Source organism: Dreissena polymorpha, chromosome 2 (assembly GCF_020536995.1).
Source record: "Dreissena polymorpha isolate Duluth1 chromosome 2, UMN_Dpol_1.0, whole genome shotgun sequence".
NCBI classification, from domain to species: Eukaryota; Metazoa; Mollusca; class Bivalvia; order Myida; family Dreissenidae; genus Dreissena; species Dreissena polymorpha.
This window is the reverse complement of record NC_068356.1, coordinates 35,160,523-35,179,075: the sequence shown is the minus strand read 5'-3', so window position 1 is coordinate 35,179,075 and position 18,553 is coordinate 35,160,523. Positions and strand designations below refer to the sequence as shown.

The window sequence follows — 18,553 nt, the reverse complement described above, 5'->3', positions numbered from 1 at the left end:
TTCGTTTTTGCAGAAATAACTTGTGATACAAAATCCATGTATTGAAAACTTTGGAAATTTTACTAGAAAAATTAACAACACATTTCCATAAAATGTGGCAGAACAATGGACATCAAACGTGTTGAACTCTGTTACCATTTATTTGTTGAATATGATTTGTTCCTTGTGTTTTTTTTATGGTATTTGTAAAACCTTTTATTGGTTGTTTTAACTTCTAACTTGTGCTGAATAGCAGGTGGTAATCAAAATGTAATCAGTGTTCCGTGGTACATGTTTTTTTATACACAATGTAAAGGATTTATAAATGAATGTTTTGCCAAATGTTTGTTGCTGAACAAAACACTAACACAATAACTATAGCCAATATAAATATATTTCCAATGTTTATTTTTTGACATTAGCATTACAGTTCATGTAGGAAAAAACATAATGTGATTCTGTACACTGCCCAGATACATTATTTATTCATACTAAACCACTAGCTGTGGTTACACTGGCTATATTTCGTACAGGGCTTGCCAAGTAACCACCAACATACCTGGTATAAAGGACCAGACAGTTTCCCTAACTTCCATGGCATCATGGTCATAATATTCTACATTTGTAATTGATCATCTTGGCAAAATAAATGTTTATACATATTCTGTCTTCCTCCAACTGGGGCATTTAATATTCCTGGCTTTCTGATTATCTTTTATGTGAAGAATACCAAGTGAGTGTTACCAACAGTGTTGACAGCCTTGTAGTTTAGATGTTGTGAATAACAAGAGCTTTGTCACACATAAAACAGCAGTTCCTTCCAGTTTCAGAGTAAGATCACCATTGGTTTCATTGACCTAGCCTATAGTGTTTTTAACCAGGTTTTCCGAAGGAAAAAACTGGTTATTAGATTGGCGAATGTCATTGGGCTGGCGGGCTGGCGGGCAGAACAAGCTTGTCTGGGCCATAACTTTGTCGTTCATTGTGAGATTTTATAATCATTTTGCACATTTGTTCACCATCATTAGACGGTGTGTCGCGCAAAAGAATTATGTCAATATCTCCAAGGTCAAGGTCACACTTTGAGTTCAAAGGTAAAAAATGGCCATAAATGAGCTTGTCCGGGCCATAACTATGTCATTCATTGTGAGATTTTAAAATCATGTGGCACATTTGTTCACCATCATTGGAAGGTGTGCTGCACGAAAGAATTACGTCACTATCTCCAAGGTCAAGGTTGCCACAACTAAAAATAGATTTATTTTAAAACAAGGGGGGTAACTATGAACTATCAGTTCAGTTTGAATTGTCTCCCTTTATCAGACTTTTTTTTTCAAATTAAAAACCTGGTTTTGTGACAATTTTGTCCCTTGTTTGTGTAATGGCAGGGCACAGATTTTAGTTTTCACTTTCTGTTACCATAGCAACTACCATTTTGGTATTTAATTTAAAATAAAAGACTGAAAAATGCTACTTATTCAGCATTAGGCCCCTTTTTCCTATACCAAGTTTCATTAACAAAGTTGGCAAATATTTTATATTTCCATACTTCATTTGACATTATATCAACCTGAATTGCCATTCTGCTAACATGCGCCAGTGGCAGGCTTTTGAATTTATCAGTTTGCCTTATATATGCTTATATTGTTGAATATTTTATGTAAAGCACACTTTTTGTTTATTCTACCTGAATTCTCAATTGATTCATTTTTCCTGTAGCGTTTGTATGTCATCAGCAGTGGATGCAAATTTTCTCCCGGACTTCGTGGAACAGTTCTTCCTTAAGTAGGCTGTTTGGTATGCATGAATGTAGATGGCCAACAATAAAATCCCAGCAGAGGGGGATGAACAAGTTCACAAGTTGCAATGATGTCATGCTGCATGTATACATCATTTATATAATGCAATACTGGTGACTGTAAGAAGGCGATGTGACACGATTTAAGGAAGCAACCTCAGCAGATCTTTCCAGAGTCCAGACTAATCCCATTAAAGAGGGCATCAGTGTGTATTGTGGACGAATGTTTATGGTTTGCTACAATTGTTATTGTGTCAAATCAAATTGATACATCAACACACAAAGCTGAAGAAATATTTCATTTACTTAACCCTTTCCCATTACTCAGAAGCAAAGTGAATATGGCTATGTGCATACAGCATAAAACCGGGGCCCGTATTCACCAAACAATTTTTAGACTTAAGTCTAAGAATAAAGAAAATTCCTTAAATTAGAATATTCAAGAATTTCTTTAACTTTGAGTCAAACGTGGTATTAACCACCTCTATCTACATCATTATTCTTGTTGAACATTTTGTTAATGACATATTCATCAGTGGGGGTCTGTATATATTCAAACCCTGGACATATTTTTCTTGGTTCTAGTTCTATTCTTTATTTTTAAGTCTAAAAATGGGTTGGTGAATACAGGCCCAACAGCTTGCGATTAACTCAGGCAGTCTGTTCAGGTTTTTTGCTGTTTGCTTCGCATCAGTATCTTAGGGGTTGGAAATAGAAAGGTATTTAGTTAAATGTAACTTTCTTAGGGACTGCAAATGCATCAAAATAATGTCTAAGTGGTAAAGGGTTAAGAAATTGCAGAGGCTTATCCATGGAAACAGTTTGATTGTTTACAGAGAATTGATCAAGAAAAACTATTTCTTTGAGTATTATTCAACTACAGCTGTGGTGACATGTTCAATTAGTTCTAACAAGTGAAAGTAATCTCCAGCTATTGTAATTGGACATAGTGTTATGCTACTGAACAGTCTCATATATGATTCTATAGATTACCTACGTTTTTACTTCTTTTATGTTGTTAGTAAATTGTTTCAATTTGCACTTCAGGGAGATTAGTGTCTTTAATATAGAAGCAAAAATTTGCAGAAATGTTTGTTTGTTAAGAAAACATTGAGAAATCTTTCAACTGGATGTTTGATTAATATTTACAATAATATTTGCCATATGTTTTATATATGTTACAGGAGAAAATGAAAACTAAACAAATATAGTGTATATGTCTACATTCGCTCTCAAGCTGAATGGTAAATCATTATTTAAATCACCAGGATTATTTTTTGTTTCTTACAAGATAAACCCCTTTTTATAAAATCTCTAAATTTATCATAATTTGAAAAGTTTGTGACTGTGTGTATGCTGAGTAGGAACAACTTTGATGGCTATCACAATCTCATAATGATGAAAACAACCAGTAAATAGGTTCTGTATTAATTATATTTAGGTTAGTTCCTTCAAATGTTTTGTTTATTCTTTATATCACCTTCACAAACAAAATGAAATGCATATTTAGACATATTTTATTTATCGCTTCTTCCCTAACATGGAATTTTAAATTCAAATAACTCCTGATATAAACCAAGTACACAATGTATTTACATGTACACAATGAGGATTATTGATGTCAATATTCTCTTGATATCATTACAGGTATTGATTTTAAAAGAATTTCTATCAGTATTATATGTAAAGAATATTCATTTATTGTCTTTGATAGTCAAAGTTATTATTTTTTTCTAAATTCATGAGTGAAATTTATATGATATTTCTGATGCTAAAGTGTCTTTTATATCAAATAGTATGCCATATTGTTTTTGTTTAAGCATAAAAATATATTAATGTATTGCCGGTGAATTGATTTGTCAGTGAGGTATGATCTGTATCACCAGTGAAAGCGTTGAATTAACTTTGTCTGCCCATGCTTGCATGCAATTCTTCATCAAGACAAACCAATAAATTTCCAGTGATTGATAGAAACCATTTTATTTCCCTATTATCTGAAAGAATACTTCAACCTTTTGTTCTCTCATTTCTTTAAGATAAATTGGGAAAAAAACAATTACAAAGTAAAGCCAATTCCTATGTCTTCAATGTCTGTTAAATTGACAGATATGGTTCTTCAGTTCTTCATTACCACTTACTTGGTATCCTTAAGCTTAACCCATAAATCTTGTGGAATTGCATGGAAATACAGTGGAATGACTTGACACTAACATGGCCTCAAAGTAAAATAGCCATGCTGGAAAGTCAAGACTGGAACACTAAAATTGTCATTTAACTTGGAGAACAGGCGGTAAAATGCAAATTGTTTCAGAATGAACAGCTGCCAGCCTGGTTTCTTTTTATTTGCATACGATTTCTTTGTTCTTATGCTACATTAATGTTACATTTTAAATGAATACTATTTGCATTGTATCTTTCAAATCCTTCTTTTTTGTATGCAAAACAGATGAATATATAACTTACAATATGGAATTGCAGGGTATTTGTCTTAGTATTTGGGAATTCTTTGCATCAATCATGAAGAAGTGTTATATTGTTGCTCAAATGATTAATGAACATGTTTTGTCGCCTATATTGCGCACCTGTGAAATGTTTAACAAAAGTAAAATTTAATTGCAGTCGATCTGTTATACTTTATAATCTCCTTCTTCTGTTTCCAGATCAAAACAGCTGATTAAAGATGCAATTCTGGACAACGATTTCCTCAAGAAGCTAGACTCTGCTCAGATTCGTGAGGTGGTAGAGTGCATGTACGAGAAACAGGTCAAGCAGGGACATTTCATCATACGGGAAGGGGACCCGGGCCAGCACTTGTATGTGGCCGCAGGTACGTGGTTGTGATGGTCACCTGTCTGATGAACATGTTGTTGTACTTTAGCTGTGTACAAACTGTAGTACCTAAAAGTTATTTCCATAAGGCTACTATTCCATCTGTCCGCATCCGTATCCGCATCCGTATCCGCAAAATCATAATACAGACGCTATATTTCATTTATCCGCATACGTCGAATGTATCTTTCTTTTTTGGAAAAACTTCTGAACTGAAAACATGTACATGTATGCAGAAGAAGAGTTTTCCCATTTTTTATTAATTGTTGCTGCTGTTGCTCACGCGAAGAAGTGTAAACGTAAATGAAAGCACAGGTGGTGGGCACGTGCAATAGTAAGAAATCGCCAAACATTTGGAACTTACAACCATTTAGTTAAAGAACTTGAATTTGCTGATGAGGAGTTTAAAGGTTACTTTAGACTAAACAAACAACAATTTGGATACATTCTCTCTCTAGTTGAAGAGGTTTATTTCAAAAAAATCGGTTACAAGACAGACCATTGGGGCCAAACAACGCCTAGCTATTTGCTTGCGGTAACTATAAGTATTTTGTTTGAGTCAATAATTTGAATTTTATATACGTTTATTCAACTTTAATGTACTTACATATTGGCAACGTAAACTTAATCAACAATCATAAGCATAAAACAATATCAAATGATGCATATAATGTATTTAGAAATAAAATGTTCTCGAAAAGACCTGTGTTTCACTGTACTTGAGACATTAAACGAACAAGGAAAATATGTCACTTTAATTTGTAACAAAATTGTGGACATCGCTCGTTTTACTGTAAGGTTTCCATAGCAGCGCTTAAAATGTAAAGTCCTGTTTGTTGGCCGCCGGTCTGATTGTCCTATGCCTGTGCCACAGGGTAGGCCACATAACTAGCTGTGGACATATGCTGGAAACCATGCTCTTGGTTAACAGATGACAATAAAGATTGTTGTAATCTATGCTCAGGCACGGGCTGGCTGTAATTGTTTAGACCTGTAGGATATGTAGGCAGTGACAAAATAACGTTCGACTCCGCGTTATACAAGTCCATAGAAATCTGGAACTGGAGCCATGATTGCCTTTCTTTGGACAACTGTTTGGCACGAAGTGCACACTTTTTATTATATGGATAAAACTGAAAATTATAATTGAGATAATTGTTATGAAGGACAAGCATGAATTTTAGTAGATATAAGGTACAAATCATCATTCTGTCTGTAAAAGAATACAAATGGTAAATACCTGAAACATCTTCTTCTAGCGCCTTTGCTTTACTTTTCGAAACATTTGAGGTAAAATCTGAGTCACCATATGAAGAACTGCATTGATTAATTTTTCCCCAATTTGATAAGTTTTTCGGTTGATTTTTGAGATGACAGCTTTCTCCTCATCATGCTAAATGCCGTCCGTATCTCGTCCACATTCGCATAAGAATGCTCACTTGAGCGTTCTGTTGCGGATGCGGATATGGGGATGCGGATACGGATGCATTTCAACTGGTTCTATTTTTTTGCGGATGCGGATATGCGGATGCGGAATAAATGGCTCTCGGGAAAACGCAGTTTAATTCATGTGCTTAAAGTGTAGGGACAACACTTGGCTAAACTTGATTTTTCATTAAAAGAGACTTCATTTTAAAGGGCCTTTTCACGTTTTGATAAATTGACAAAATTTTAAAAAGTTGTTTCAGATTCGCAAATTTTCATATAATTATGATATTTGTGAGGAAACAGTAATACTGAACATTTACTATGCTCTAAAATAGCCAATATATGCATCTTTTGACGATTTAAAAACCCGAAAATTATAAAGCGTTGCAACACGAAACGATTGAAGAATTTAGAAAGTTTTGTTGTTGTTATATTTTGTGAAACAACGAGGATTGCTTATATAAAGTATAACATACTTTTTACTTTGCGTGAGCGCGGAGTGGTCTATATGGTTCATACTTTTACTCCAGGACTCCAGGGGTCAGTGGTTCGAGCCCAGTTGAGGGTTACTTTTTTGTCTTTTTTAAAAATTTCATTCTCGATTTTTCACTAGTGCTAATTATTTCCAATGTTTACAATTATCAATATAAAGCATTAAATGACATACTTCAAAACATGCAAAAAAACGTGAAAAGGCCCCTTTAAATGAAAAATACAATAAAAGCGGAAAGTGTTGTCCCTGATTGGCCTGTGGAGACTATATGGGTTTTTCTGCAATGACACTGTATGCACATGCATTAAGCTACGTTTTCTCAAATTGAGGTTCAAATGTTGAGCCCAAGACAACATGTGTGATTTAATTCCATTAAGTGAGCAGTTTATTAGCTTTATACACAGCAAAAAGGAGCAATTGCTAAATAGGGATCAATATTGATCCCATTAGTGGGACATTGGCAGAGGGTATTTTCTTGCAATACTGTCACTCTGTATCAGACAGGTTTTCTATCACCAGTACAGCTTTTTCAATAATATCTGAGAGAAGTTTCTGTAGATTCTTAGGACAATTTTGCTTTATGTATTTACATTTTATAAGCAGTATATGAGACATTTTAAAACAGCAGTTGAATTTGACATTTTGAAAAATTTGATCATAGCAATTACATTAGTCTTAAGTGTTTATTGTTATATTTCCATTATTCACTTGTAGAAGCCCATTACAAAAAATATAAACAATAGGATTTTTCTGTTTAAAAGACGCACATAACATTTATAAGATATTCATTTTACTTAATGTTTGGATTGAGTTCAACTCATTGGCACATACCAGTAGAACATTTCGCAGCTGTTTGATTTTTTTCTCCAGTTACCATAGCAACATCTAGGTGGACATGATGTTTGAAATATGTGGCAGTTTTTAATAACCCATGTGATAATTAGTGTCTGAACATACCATAAGTCTCTGCATGCTATATTTTCATTGCGTGACCTTTAACAAAAGCAAGGCGCAATGATCAGGTACAAACAAATATGTCCATGCAAAGAACATTATTTTTGCAGTCTTTTCTGACATAGGTCATCTAATTTCACTTTGCTTAATTCTTCTTGGAAATTGAACCAAAAACAACATACAAGATATAAGTGCTCTTCATGTAAAATAAACACATGCACAAATATTCACGAAACTTTGTTTAAGTAACTATTTGACGTTTTTGATCATTTGTAAAACTGCTTTCATAAAAAATAAACAATTTTTTATTAAAAAATTAACAATTTTTTACGGTGATAAAACCCATGGTCAACTTTTTGACAAATTATTTGTGTTATATTTCTTTCACTAGCTGACTGTTCAAAAACCATTATTTAGTTGATTTAATGACTGTGATTTGCTTGTGATATTGCTTTGATAAGTTGTTTATTGATCATCAAATCATCATTAAACTGAATCCATTTTTTAGAGGGAGAATTTGAAGTGCTCAAGGAGACTAATGTACTTGGCAAGATGGCTGCTGGGAGGGCGTTCGGTGAACTGGCAATCCTGTACAACTGCACCCGCACTGCTTCAGTACGAGGTATTACCTTCATCCTAGAAATGACCTTGACCTTTGACTTTTTTCTTTAAATCAAACAAAAATGTTGACCGCTAGGACTATAGTTAAAATGTAAAATATTTGCATTCAGCTCAGTTTTTTTGTGAAAGAAGGCAATATAATTCTGATAATATTCTTTGAACATATGTCTGAATATGCATGGAACTTGCAATGTATTGCATTCAGCATTTCCATACAGGGAAACTATATTCTGTTGGTTATGAAGTCCAGACATTGTAATTATAACGGTTGTCGTGGAATTACTAGTTTCCCTATTCTGGACAATTGCTGCTTTCATCATAATACTTTTTAATGTCCTATTTCCAATATAGTGTAAAGTGCTGGTTAAATCCCTCGTAGGTGGAAGGTCATTTGTGTATTAAGCAACTACTTAACCAAAAAAAAGTCAAAACATTTTATAAAATTCAATTTTTTGTGTCAATTGTCCTTTTTGGAAAAAATATGAAACAGTATGTTAAAGCAAGGAGTCATTGTAATTTTTTTTTTTTAAATGGTTATTTTTTAGAGCATAGTGCTGTTTGAAAGCTTTTGAAATTCTCTGTTTATGTAAATGCTCCTTGACATTACAAGTTACGAATGCTTAAAGAAGATATTTGCTTTGTGCTTGAAGGTGCACATAATTTCTCACAGTTTATTACTTGATTTGTCATTGTATGCACTGTAATAACATTTCTGAGACTTAAGCTGAGCAATAATTTCTAGCAAAATGTACAACTGAACTGCAGGTGTTTGTTCAATTATTTAAGGTGTGAACATTAATATGTTCTAAATGCCATCCAAATAATGACTTCTCAGGGCAATAATATTGTTCTTTTATATCTGTGGTCGTTATTGAAATCTCTGAATCCTAAATTGAAAAAAAAAATGTTGACAATTATTGAAAGTGATCAAAATAAATAACCTTACAATCTGCATTATTTATAGATTTGTTTTGAATAATATTTGAATTAACATCTCAAATTAGTGGTATGATTCGTACCAAACAATTCGAAGCATTTCTTTTATGTCTTGGTTGCTAGCGGTTACGGATGTCAGAGTATGGGTGCTGGACCGACGCATTTTCCAGGCCATTATGATGAAAACAGGAATTCAAAGACAAGAAGAAAACATTAATTTTCTCAAAAGGTAAATATTGACACTATGATGAAACCAAACCTGTTATTACCCACATACAGTGGCTGGTATTCATGTAGGGAAGTAATTACATGTTTGTTTAATTTTCCCAAGGGGGGATTTAATACATGTCCACTAATTTTGGAATATTATGGTGGCAAAAGTTCATATGATAAGATGTAATGACTTGACTTTCTATTATGAGAATGTTCTTCTTACATCTTCATGCATCCCAAAATGATAGCAAAATTAAATCTACAATTTTTTCGCTCAATAACAATCACAACCATCTTACCTGTTAATTACAAACAATCCGGTTCAGTGTCAAGGATCGAGCCAATAAATATATATTATCTGGATAGGAAATTGAATATGAAGAAGTTTATCATAGAATTTGCCGTCATTATATTCAGATAATTTCTGGTCTGTAATTAAGATTACAAGATGATGATAAACCGTTATTTAATACAATATGTACTGTATTCCTAGAAATTTTGTATCAACTTTATTTAATGTTTAATAATTGCTGTGATATCAAATAATGTGTTATATTTTGAGAACTGATGATTGTTATCAAATACAAAGCAGCATACGAAAATGATAGCATAGCTTTACAGTATGAAGTTTTTATCAATAAAAAAAACTGAAATGCTGGTTACACGCTTATAATCTGTTCACATGGATAAATGTCAACCTCTGCCAGATACGTTTTTAATGTCAATGTCAATGTTAACAAAATCAATTGTCTTGGCTGAACGATTTTATTTCTTGAAAGTAAAGTGTCTGCCGCTGTTGTCCCTCATTTGAGAGCTCTTTTATGGTAAAGTTAAGAGTATTTTGTGGGGATTAAAATTCCATAGGTTCCTAGAGATATTCAGAATCTACAAATTGGTCAGTTTGATAAGGGCAATCTTTGACCTCTTGTACTGCTCAATTGGTTAAACTTTGGGGAAGGGGGATGAAGGTTAAATGATCCAACTGAATGGCCGGGATTTTCTACAAAAGAGACATAAAAGCGGTGAAAAAGCAATTTTTAAACAGCTAACTATAAGATATTTTAAAATAATACAATTATTCCTACATGCATTTACTGTTTCTTACATGTAATTTAGGATTTTAACACGGCACGCGACTTGTTTTCTATAGACAAAGAAGGAAATCAAGTGTGGGTTATTCTGCAATAAATTATGGGCAGAGCTTAATGTTTCGAAAATAGTTCTGAATAAATAAAGAAAATATTGCAGTAAAATGCACGTGCTAAAACCTGCTCTAAAAGAAATGTAATACATGTAGCATGCATATAAATGCATATAAATGTTATGAAAAAAAAATGTATATTTGGTGATAAGTGGCATAACCAGGCCTGCAAAGAATGTTATTTGTTAAGAAGCGTATTTAGAAAACATTTATAGCATGTCAGCTTTTCAGTAGCATCAGTAAACATGACGTCATTTTGTTTCTACAATTGTTGTTCTCAATGAAAGTGACTTCATTTGCAAAATATTTATGAATGAAAATGACGTCATAAAATTATGTTTGTACAATTCAATGACGTCACTAAAAAGTGAACTTTGTACTAAGAAGGGTGGAGTATTGAAAAATATAGTTCACATCCAAAAGCTTAAACCAAATCAATCAGACCCGTGTTAGAATTGAAAATATATTTTTCTATGATGGTTTGTTTTCAAATAACCCACAGTAAGGAGTATAGATGCGTGTTATCAAATCACTCATGCTTCGCTCTCGTGATTTAATTCCTACGCATCTATACTCCTTACTGTGGGTTATTCGACAACAAACCATGATAGAAAAATATTTTTTCTTAAACATAACACAAGTTTATAATAGAAAATTGTGTTGGTTTATGATTGGAATCAATAATTATCTATTAGCTCAATACCCATGTTATTTTTATAGAAAATGTATCAATCCAGCACATCCGTTATCTTTCTGGTATATTCCATGGGTATGATAAATTGATTGCAGACTTATTTCATAAAGCCCCATTTTTGTACGGCTTTAAAGCTACTATTTGCATTTTCGTTTACCGCTCAATCTAACAGTCAGTTTTCTGTTATCATTGGAGAGAGCACATCATGATTTTCATATATTTCACAATATCATTTGATGTATCAGCATTCTTTTATGTGCATTAAATGTAACACGCAAGAATGCTGTTCGAATTAGAATGTTGCAAAAACTGTAGTTCTAAGTGCTATTCTCAATCCATGATATGTCATGGTATAGTTTTGAAAAAAGCAACCATATGCAAACAAATTAACATATTACACTTAAAAAACAACAAGGACAACAGTTGGGAAATTTACATTACAACTAACAAATTGAAACCAACTAGGACAATTAGGGAAACTAATACATTATAACTAACATATTTAACTCAAAACTACTAAAGTGTAAACAACAACATGCAAAGAATATGTTATCATACAAATATTCCACTCTTTGCATGGTTATTTAAAGAGAAGATAATGTTCTTTCCAGTGTCAGTAATACAATTCATGGTATGTAAACTAAAGATAAACTTAAGATCATTTAAGTAGGATACAAATTCAGATTAGTACCAATTTTTTACTAGTGGTTTAATGTAGAATTCTGTCCTCCAGTCTTGCAACTGTGAATTTAAGAGATGCAGGACGCTCCCTCCAGACTTCCTGTCATCACGCTCTTTGTGTTAATTTCTCAGCTGAATGCAAGGTGTTGATCATTGGCCATTCCAAGAAGGCAATAACCAATGTCCATTTTGAATTATTGCTTTGTCATTGTGACTGGTTGTTTTGGAAACAATCTTGCTGACTTTTTGCTTCATTGAAGAGAATAATGAAACATGTGTACCCAGTATTCATACTTTATAGACATGATTTGCAAATTGTTATCTAATTCAATGCTGTATTTAGCTAAGTATTCATGCAAAAGTATGATTTAAAGTATGATAATTTAGTTACAATTAACTCTAAAAATAAGCAGTGCAAATTGATACAAATCTCTCTATATCTTGAACTGTAAGTAACTGATGGTTTTATTAAATGAGCTATGAAAATGAGCCGCAGTCTGCAAAAACAAGCCTTATGCATGTGATTAAAGTGTTGTCACAGATTTAAGTGTAGAGGAGACTTCCTTTAAACAAATAATTCCATACAAGTGTAATTTGTCATGCTTATAAAACATATGAGTACACAGGCTAATCTGGGAAAAACTTAACGTACATATGAGCCGTGCTATGTTAACCCTTAAAGCGCTGGAGCTGAATTTTAAAGGCCTTTGCAAACAGTTTGGATCCAGATGAGACGCCACAGAACGTGGCGTCTCATCTGGATCCAAACTGTTTGCTATTCTGATAGTATTCTTTGAAAAAAAATGAAGAAAATGCTTATTTTACAAATTCAGCAGACGACATTTTAGCAGACGACAAATTTCCCAGCATGCAAAGGGTTAATAAGGGGTTTAATGCATGTGCATAAAGTGTCATCCCAGATTAGCCTGTGCAGTCAGCACAGGCTAATCAGGGACGACACTTTCCGCTTAAACTAGATTTTTGCTAAGAATAGACTTTCTTAAAACAGAAAATATCATAATAGCGGAAAGTGTCGTCCCTGATTAGCCTGTGCGGATTGCACAGGCTAATCTGGGCCGACACTTTACGCACATACATAAAGCCCCGTTTTCTCATGTATAAACTCATGTTTTGGCTGTATAAACCCTGGTATTCCTAGAGCGCAGCTCCAATGTTTTCTTGTTTCATTTGTTCAGTGTGCCTTTGCTGCGATCCTTGCCTGCTGAGAAGCTCTCCAAGCTTGCTGATGTCCTGGAAGTGGTATGTATGTAGCATACAAAGCAAACTCTACACAGAGGGGGTTTGGAGTGAAAGTGGCTTACGCCCCGAGTGAATTTAACTGAGATTCATTTGTTAACCCTTCAATGGCATTTTGATGTTTTATCACATTTTTAGCTCGGCTGTTTTCGGAGAAAACTCCGAGGTATTGTCATAGCCTCTTCGTCGTCCGCCGTCCGGGTGTCGTGCTAAAACCTTTACATTGGCTCTAAAATTAAAGTGCTTTCACCTACAACTTTGAAACTTCATATGTACATGCACCTTGATGAGTTCTACAAGCCACACCCATTTTTGGGTCACTAGGTCAAAGGTCAAGGTCACTGTGACCTCTAATATAAAACTTTAACTTTGCCTCTAACATCATACTGCTTCCACCTACAACTTTGAAACTTCATATGTACATGCACCTTGATGAGTTCTACATGCCACACCCATTTTTGGGTCACTAGGTCAAAGGTCAAGGTCACTGTGACCTCTGATATAAAACTTAAACTTTGCCTCTGACATCACAGTGCTTCCACCTACAACTTTGAAACTTCATATGTAGATGCACCTTGATGAGTTCTACACGCCACACCCATTTTGGGTCACTAGGTCAAAGGTCAAGGTCACTGTGACCTCTAAAAAAAAAAAATTCTGACAAGCTTTCGCAGCTGAGCGTGGCTCCCATTATGCGGTGCTCTTGTTTGTTAATTGGTTTATCAGCTTCTTTGTCATGTTATTTGGCACACCATATATATAATTTATATAATTAATTATTGTGTTGTTTTTTTGGTACTAAATTGCTTCCACCCCCTCTGACTCCACACCTTTATCTGTTTGTTGAAAGATCTTCTCCATTTAGGTTTATTTTTACAAAAGATCAATACAATTCTTCAACGAAAAAAACAACAATTGAACAATCACAGAATAAAATGATGTTTTTCTATGGTTGAGTTTATAGTTAATATTGAACATGCGTGACGGTCACATTTATGCAATATTTTTGATGCTTTAAAGACTCATTCAATTTAAGTAAATATAAAAATATTTTCTAGGGAAGTTATGGCATTGCTCTTGTTAGTATATGTTCTATACCAGGTACATTTGCTCAAAATATGGTGTTTTGTACCCTATTTGTTTCTAATGCCCACTTATATGCAGAAAAAAATCATTATTGCCCATAATTGCTGAATGCAATAATTTTGGTAAAATGAATAAAACCTTTTACAATGCTTAGATAATTTAAGTAAATTAATAAGAATTTGGTCATGAAAATTATAAATTTTCCGACTTTTATTTATATAATGAAATAAAGGGTCAATGTGGAACATGTTTTCCACAATCTTGTTATAATGTTTTTTCGTATTTCTGGAATACTGATACAAAACAGCAGTATTATTATTCGCCTATTTTCTGTAGACTGTTGTCAGAATGGTAACAGTTCTTGACGATGACAATCATGAGCAAGGGCACCATAAGAAGAGTTTTTTACTTGTACTGTAGATTTTACCCAATAGGTCAGCAATTATCAATGTAATCCTCAGATCCCTGTCCTTGACAGAGTGTGTATACTTGATAAATCAGTGGAGCAATATAGGTACCGACTTGTGCACTATGTTGTCTCCTTAAGAATCTATCAACAAGAGAAAATTATTTTCTGTCCCTGTAACTTTTGCTGTAAGCAAAAGCAGTGTATAACACAATACAAATCAAAAACAGGAGTAATAAAGCTACAGAAACATTATCAGGAGAAACTCTTGTTACAATATTCTAGAACTTGACAGAAGGCAAGTGACAGAAAACGTTTTAAGAACATGGCAATACATAAAACAGAAAGCATCAAGAAAGACTTTTAAGTTGATTTTAGTATTTTTCATTCTTTACGACAGACTTGCTACAATGGAATAAAGGAAATTTTTTACCAACACACTCACAGTGCACTATTCGAATGTGATTGCTCCTGTCACCGTACCAACTGTTGATATTGAATGGTGGCACAATACGGGAGCTCTGCGTTTTCTTGGTTGACAGGCTTTCTTGATGAATGAAACCTTATTGGAATAATGTGATTGAACCTGCAAGCATCTTTGCTTAAATTACAGTTTAGTCCCAAATTTCTTCATTTATTTAATATTGTTATGGTTAATTTAGATTCCAAGTGCGCATGTGCAATAGCTGTATGCTGATATATTCTATTGCATTTGAGCTTTTGACTATTGCAATATTTAATTGTGGTAGTGATCATTTGGTTTCTATATCATGTTTTCTAGTTTCCTTAGAAATTTCCTGTTGATGTGTTCTTGTCTATAAGCACGTTAGGGCAAACTAATAAAATCAAGAATTTCTAAGAAAATTAATGAAAAGGCTGCTGTTGATGGCATTAATTAAAATTAAATTGTTTATTGCCTCATTATGAAAGAAAGATTATTAGCTGAGTTTGAAGTAGGGTACTTAATTAATAACATGAAAAGCAACCATTCCTGTTCCCAACCCAAGCATGTCATCACTGGCTATTAATAATGTGGATAGTGTATAAACACTGGCAATCATCAGGTTGATGGCTGTCTATGAGAATTGATTAACTTTGGAAGAACTGTATATGATACCTGTGAAATTCAATTTTTCGGTAACATTTTGGAAAAGTAATATTGCCTGTGGATTAATGGATTTTTAATAATTGCACAGTACTTTCCATAACATTTTGGTAAATTAATATTGCCTGTGGATTAATGGATTTTTAATAATTGCACAGCATTTTCCATAACATTTTGGTAAATTAATTTACCTGTGGATTCATGGGTTTTTAATAATTGCACATGGGATGCATCTGCAATTAATCTTAAAAAAATAGTGTACATGTAGGTAATTATATCCATATGGAAATATTGCTACAAATTCTTGCCCTTTTAAGATTGATGAAATTTCAATAATATCTTTATCTCTTAACTCAACATCAGGGATCAAGCCACCTCAGGACAAATTTAGAGCGAAAGTGGGGCTTATAACATGTCTTGGTGACAACTCACCTGGGAACTGCAGTTGGGTGTCTGGGATTATTTCTCTAGATACTGTTTACCTAAATTAAAAATTACTTTTTTAAATTCTTAACTGAATGGTTTTATACCCCACTGAACTGTAACTGTAGGTATTTGAACAGTTGTGATAATTTGATTTAATAAGTCTTTCTGTTGTAGAATAGCATGCCAATTTCTTTTGCTCCACATATCAGTATTTTAGCTCATATTTTCTACATGAGTGATCTCATAAGTATGTTCTACATGAGTGATCTCATAAGTATGTTCTACATGTGTGAGCTCATATTTTCTACATGTGTGTTCTCATAATTATGTTCTACGTGTCTGAGCTCATATTTTCTATATGAATGATCTCATAATTATGTTCTACGTGTCTGAGCTCATATTTTCTATATGAATGATCTCATAATTATGTTCCACATGTGTGAGCTCATGTTTTCTATATGAGTGATCTCATAATTATGTTCTACATGTGTGAGCTCAAATTTTCTACATGAGTGATCTCATAATTATGTTCTACATGTGTGAGCTCATATGTTCTAAATGTGTGAGTTAATAATATGTTCCACACGTCCAGTTCCAGTCCATATTAAGTTCTTTATGTTCTTGCAAATAGCTTATACATACTCTAAACCAAGTTTTTGAAAGCTCAGAAATTATTATTTAAATGTTTTTATGTCCCCCACTATAGTAGTGGGAGACATATTGTTTTTGCCCTGTCTGTCTGTTGGTCTGTTGGTCTGTTTGCGCCAACTTTAACATTTTGCAATAACTTTTGCTATATTGAAGATAGCAACTTCATATTTGGCATGCATGTGTATCTCATGAAGCTGCACATTTTGAGTGGTGAAAGGTCAAGGTCAAGGTCATCCTTCAAGGTCAGAGGTCAAATATATGTTGCCAAAATCGCTCATTTTATGAATACTTTTGCAATATTGAAGATAGCGACTTGATATTTGGCATGCATGTGTATCTCATGGAGCTGCACATTTTGAGTGGTGAAAGGTCAAGGTCATCCTTCAAGGTCAGAGGTCAAATATATGTGGCCCAAATCGCTTATTTTATAAATACTTTTGCAATATTGAAGATAGCAACTTGATATTTGGCATGCATGTGCATCTCATGAAGCTGCACATTTTGAGTGGTGAAAGGTCAAGGTCATCCTTCAAGGTCAGAGGTCAAATATATGTGGCCCAAATCGCTTATTTTATGAATACTTTTGCAATATTGAAGAGAGCAACTTGATATTTGGCATGCATGTGTATCTCATGGAGCTGCACATTTAATTCAATGTGTTATGACTGTATGTGTGATTGTGTATATGTCAGGATTTCTTCCACGAAGGAGAGTATATCATCCGAGAAGGAGCCACTGGGGACACATTCTTCATTCTCAACAAAGGCGAGGTAGGCTATTAGCTGTCCAGTGCAAAAAAGTAGGGGAAAACTGGGCTTAATGCATGTGTGTTTAAGTATATTTCTGCTTTCATTGAATTTTCCATTTAACTGAAGGCTGTTCTAAACGAAAATCCTGTAGGCAGAAAGTGTCCCTAATCTCGGACAACCCTTTATGCATATTCATTAAACCCCCTTTTCTCAGGCATGTCTCATTTGCGTCTATAGGCATTTCATGCCATAGGAGGCAACATACAGTTGGCAGTTAAAAAGCACAAACTAATAATTCAAACGCTGGTGAAGTTTGCACCAGATTTGCTCTGATTCTCAGAGTTATATAGGCGGTCCGTATTACATTTCTGTGCTGTCAATTAATTGTAGCAATTTAAGAATTATGGTTTGTTGGGCCATACTGCTAATTGCGATGTCCATGTTGATGATATATAGGGCAGCTGAGTATGTGTTCTCGTATATTGATCAGATCTTTGAATGTCAGTCTTACAATGAATTAGGAATTATCTCTAGTGGTTACAGGTTTATGAAGTTTGTTGATGTATTACTGCAGATTTAAGGTGTAAACATGTAGAATTAATTGTATGGTAATTAACACAATTCCTGATTTAGAGAAGAATGAAAGAAACTAAATGTTCTTGATCATATTTGGTAAACATTTGCTCTTAAATCTCAGGAGGACATTGATTAATCACTGTAAGTATTTGTCAGCTCTTTATACACATTCACTCACATGTAATGAAAATGAAGTAGAAATCAACATTGGAGATAAGAAAATGACAGGAGATTATTTCCATATCATATTATGCACTAAACTATCTACCCATATACACTAAACTATCTACCCCACTGAATGAACATGTATTTACAGTATAAGATATACTGTGCCTCACCAAAGGCATGTTGATTATTACAATTTTTTACCAAGCCTCGATTATAGTTCTATATTTAATTATGCCCCCCTTCGAAGAAGAGAGGGTATATTGTTTTGCTCATGTCGGTCTGTCCATCTGTCGGTATGTATG

At 33.8% G+C, this 18,553-nt stretch overlaps 1 protein-coding gene across 5 annotated transcripts in view; it reads left to right on the top strand.

The window, feature by feature from the left end:
• Window positions 1-18,553, top strand: part of LOC127866575 (cGMP-dependent protein kinase 1-like) — a 212,936-nt gene that overhangs the window by 163,292 nt on the left and 31,091 nt on the right. For all 5 annotated transcript variants that reach the window (XM_052407200.1, XM_052407201.1, XM_052407203.1 and 2 more), the window contains 5 exons: window positions 4,438-4,604; window positions 7,990-8,103; window positions 9,162-9,267; window positions 13,024-13,087; window positions 17,451-17,528. In XM_052407200.1, the coding sequence (XP_052263160.1) occupies window positions 4,438-4,604; window positions 7,990-8,103; window positions 9,162-9,267; window positions 13,024-13,087; window positions 17,451-17,528 (529 nt within the window). The remainder of the gene's footprint in view (window positions 1-4,437; window positions 4,605-7,989; window positions 8,104-9,161; window positions 9,268-13,023; window positions 13,088-17,450; window positions 17,529-18,553) is intronic.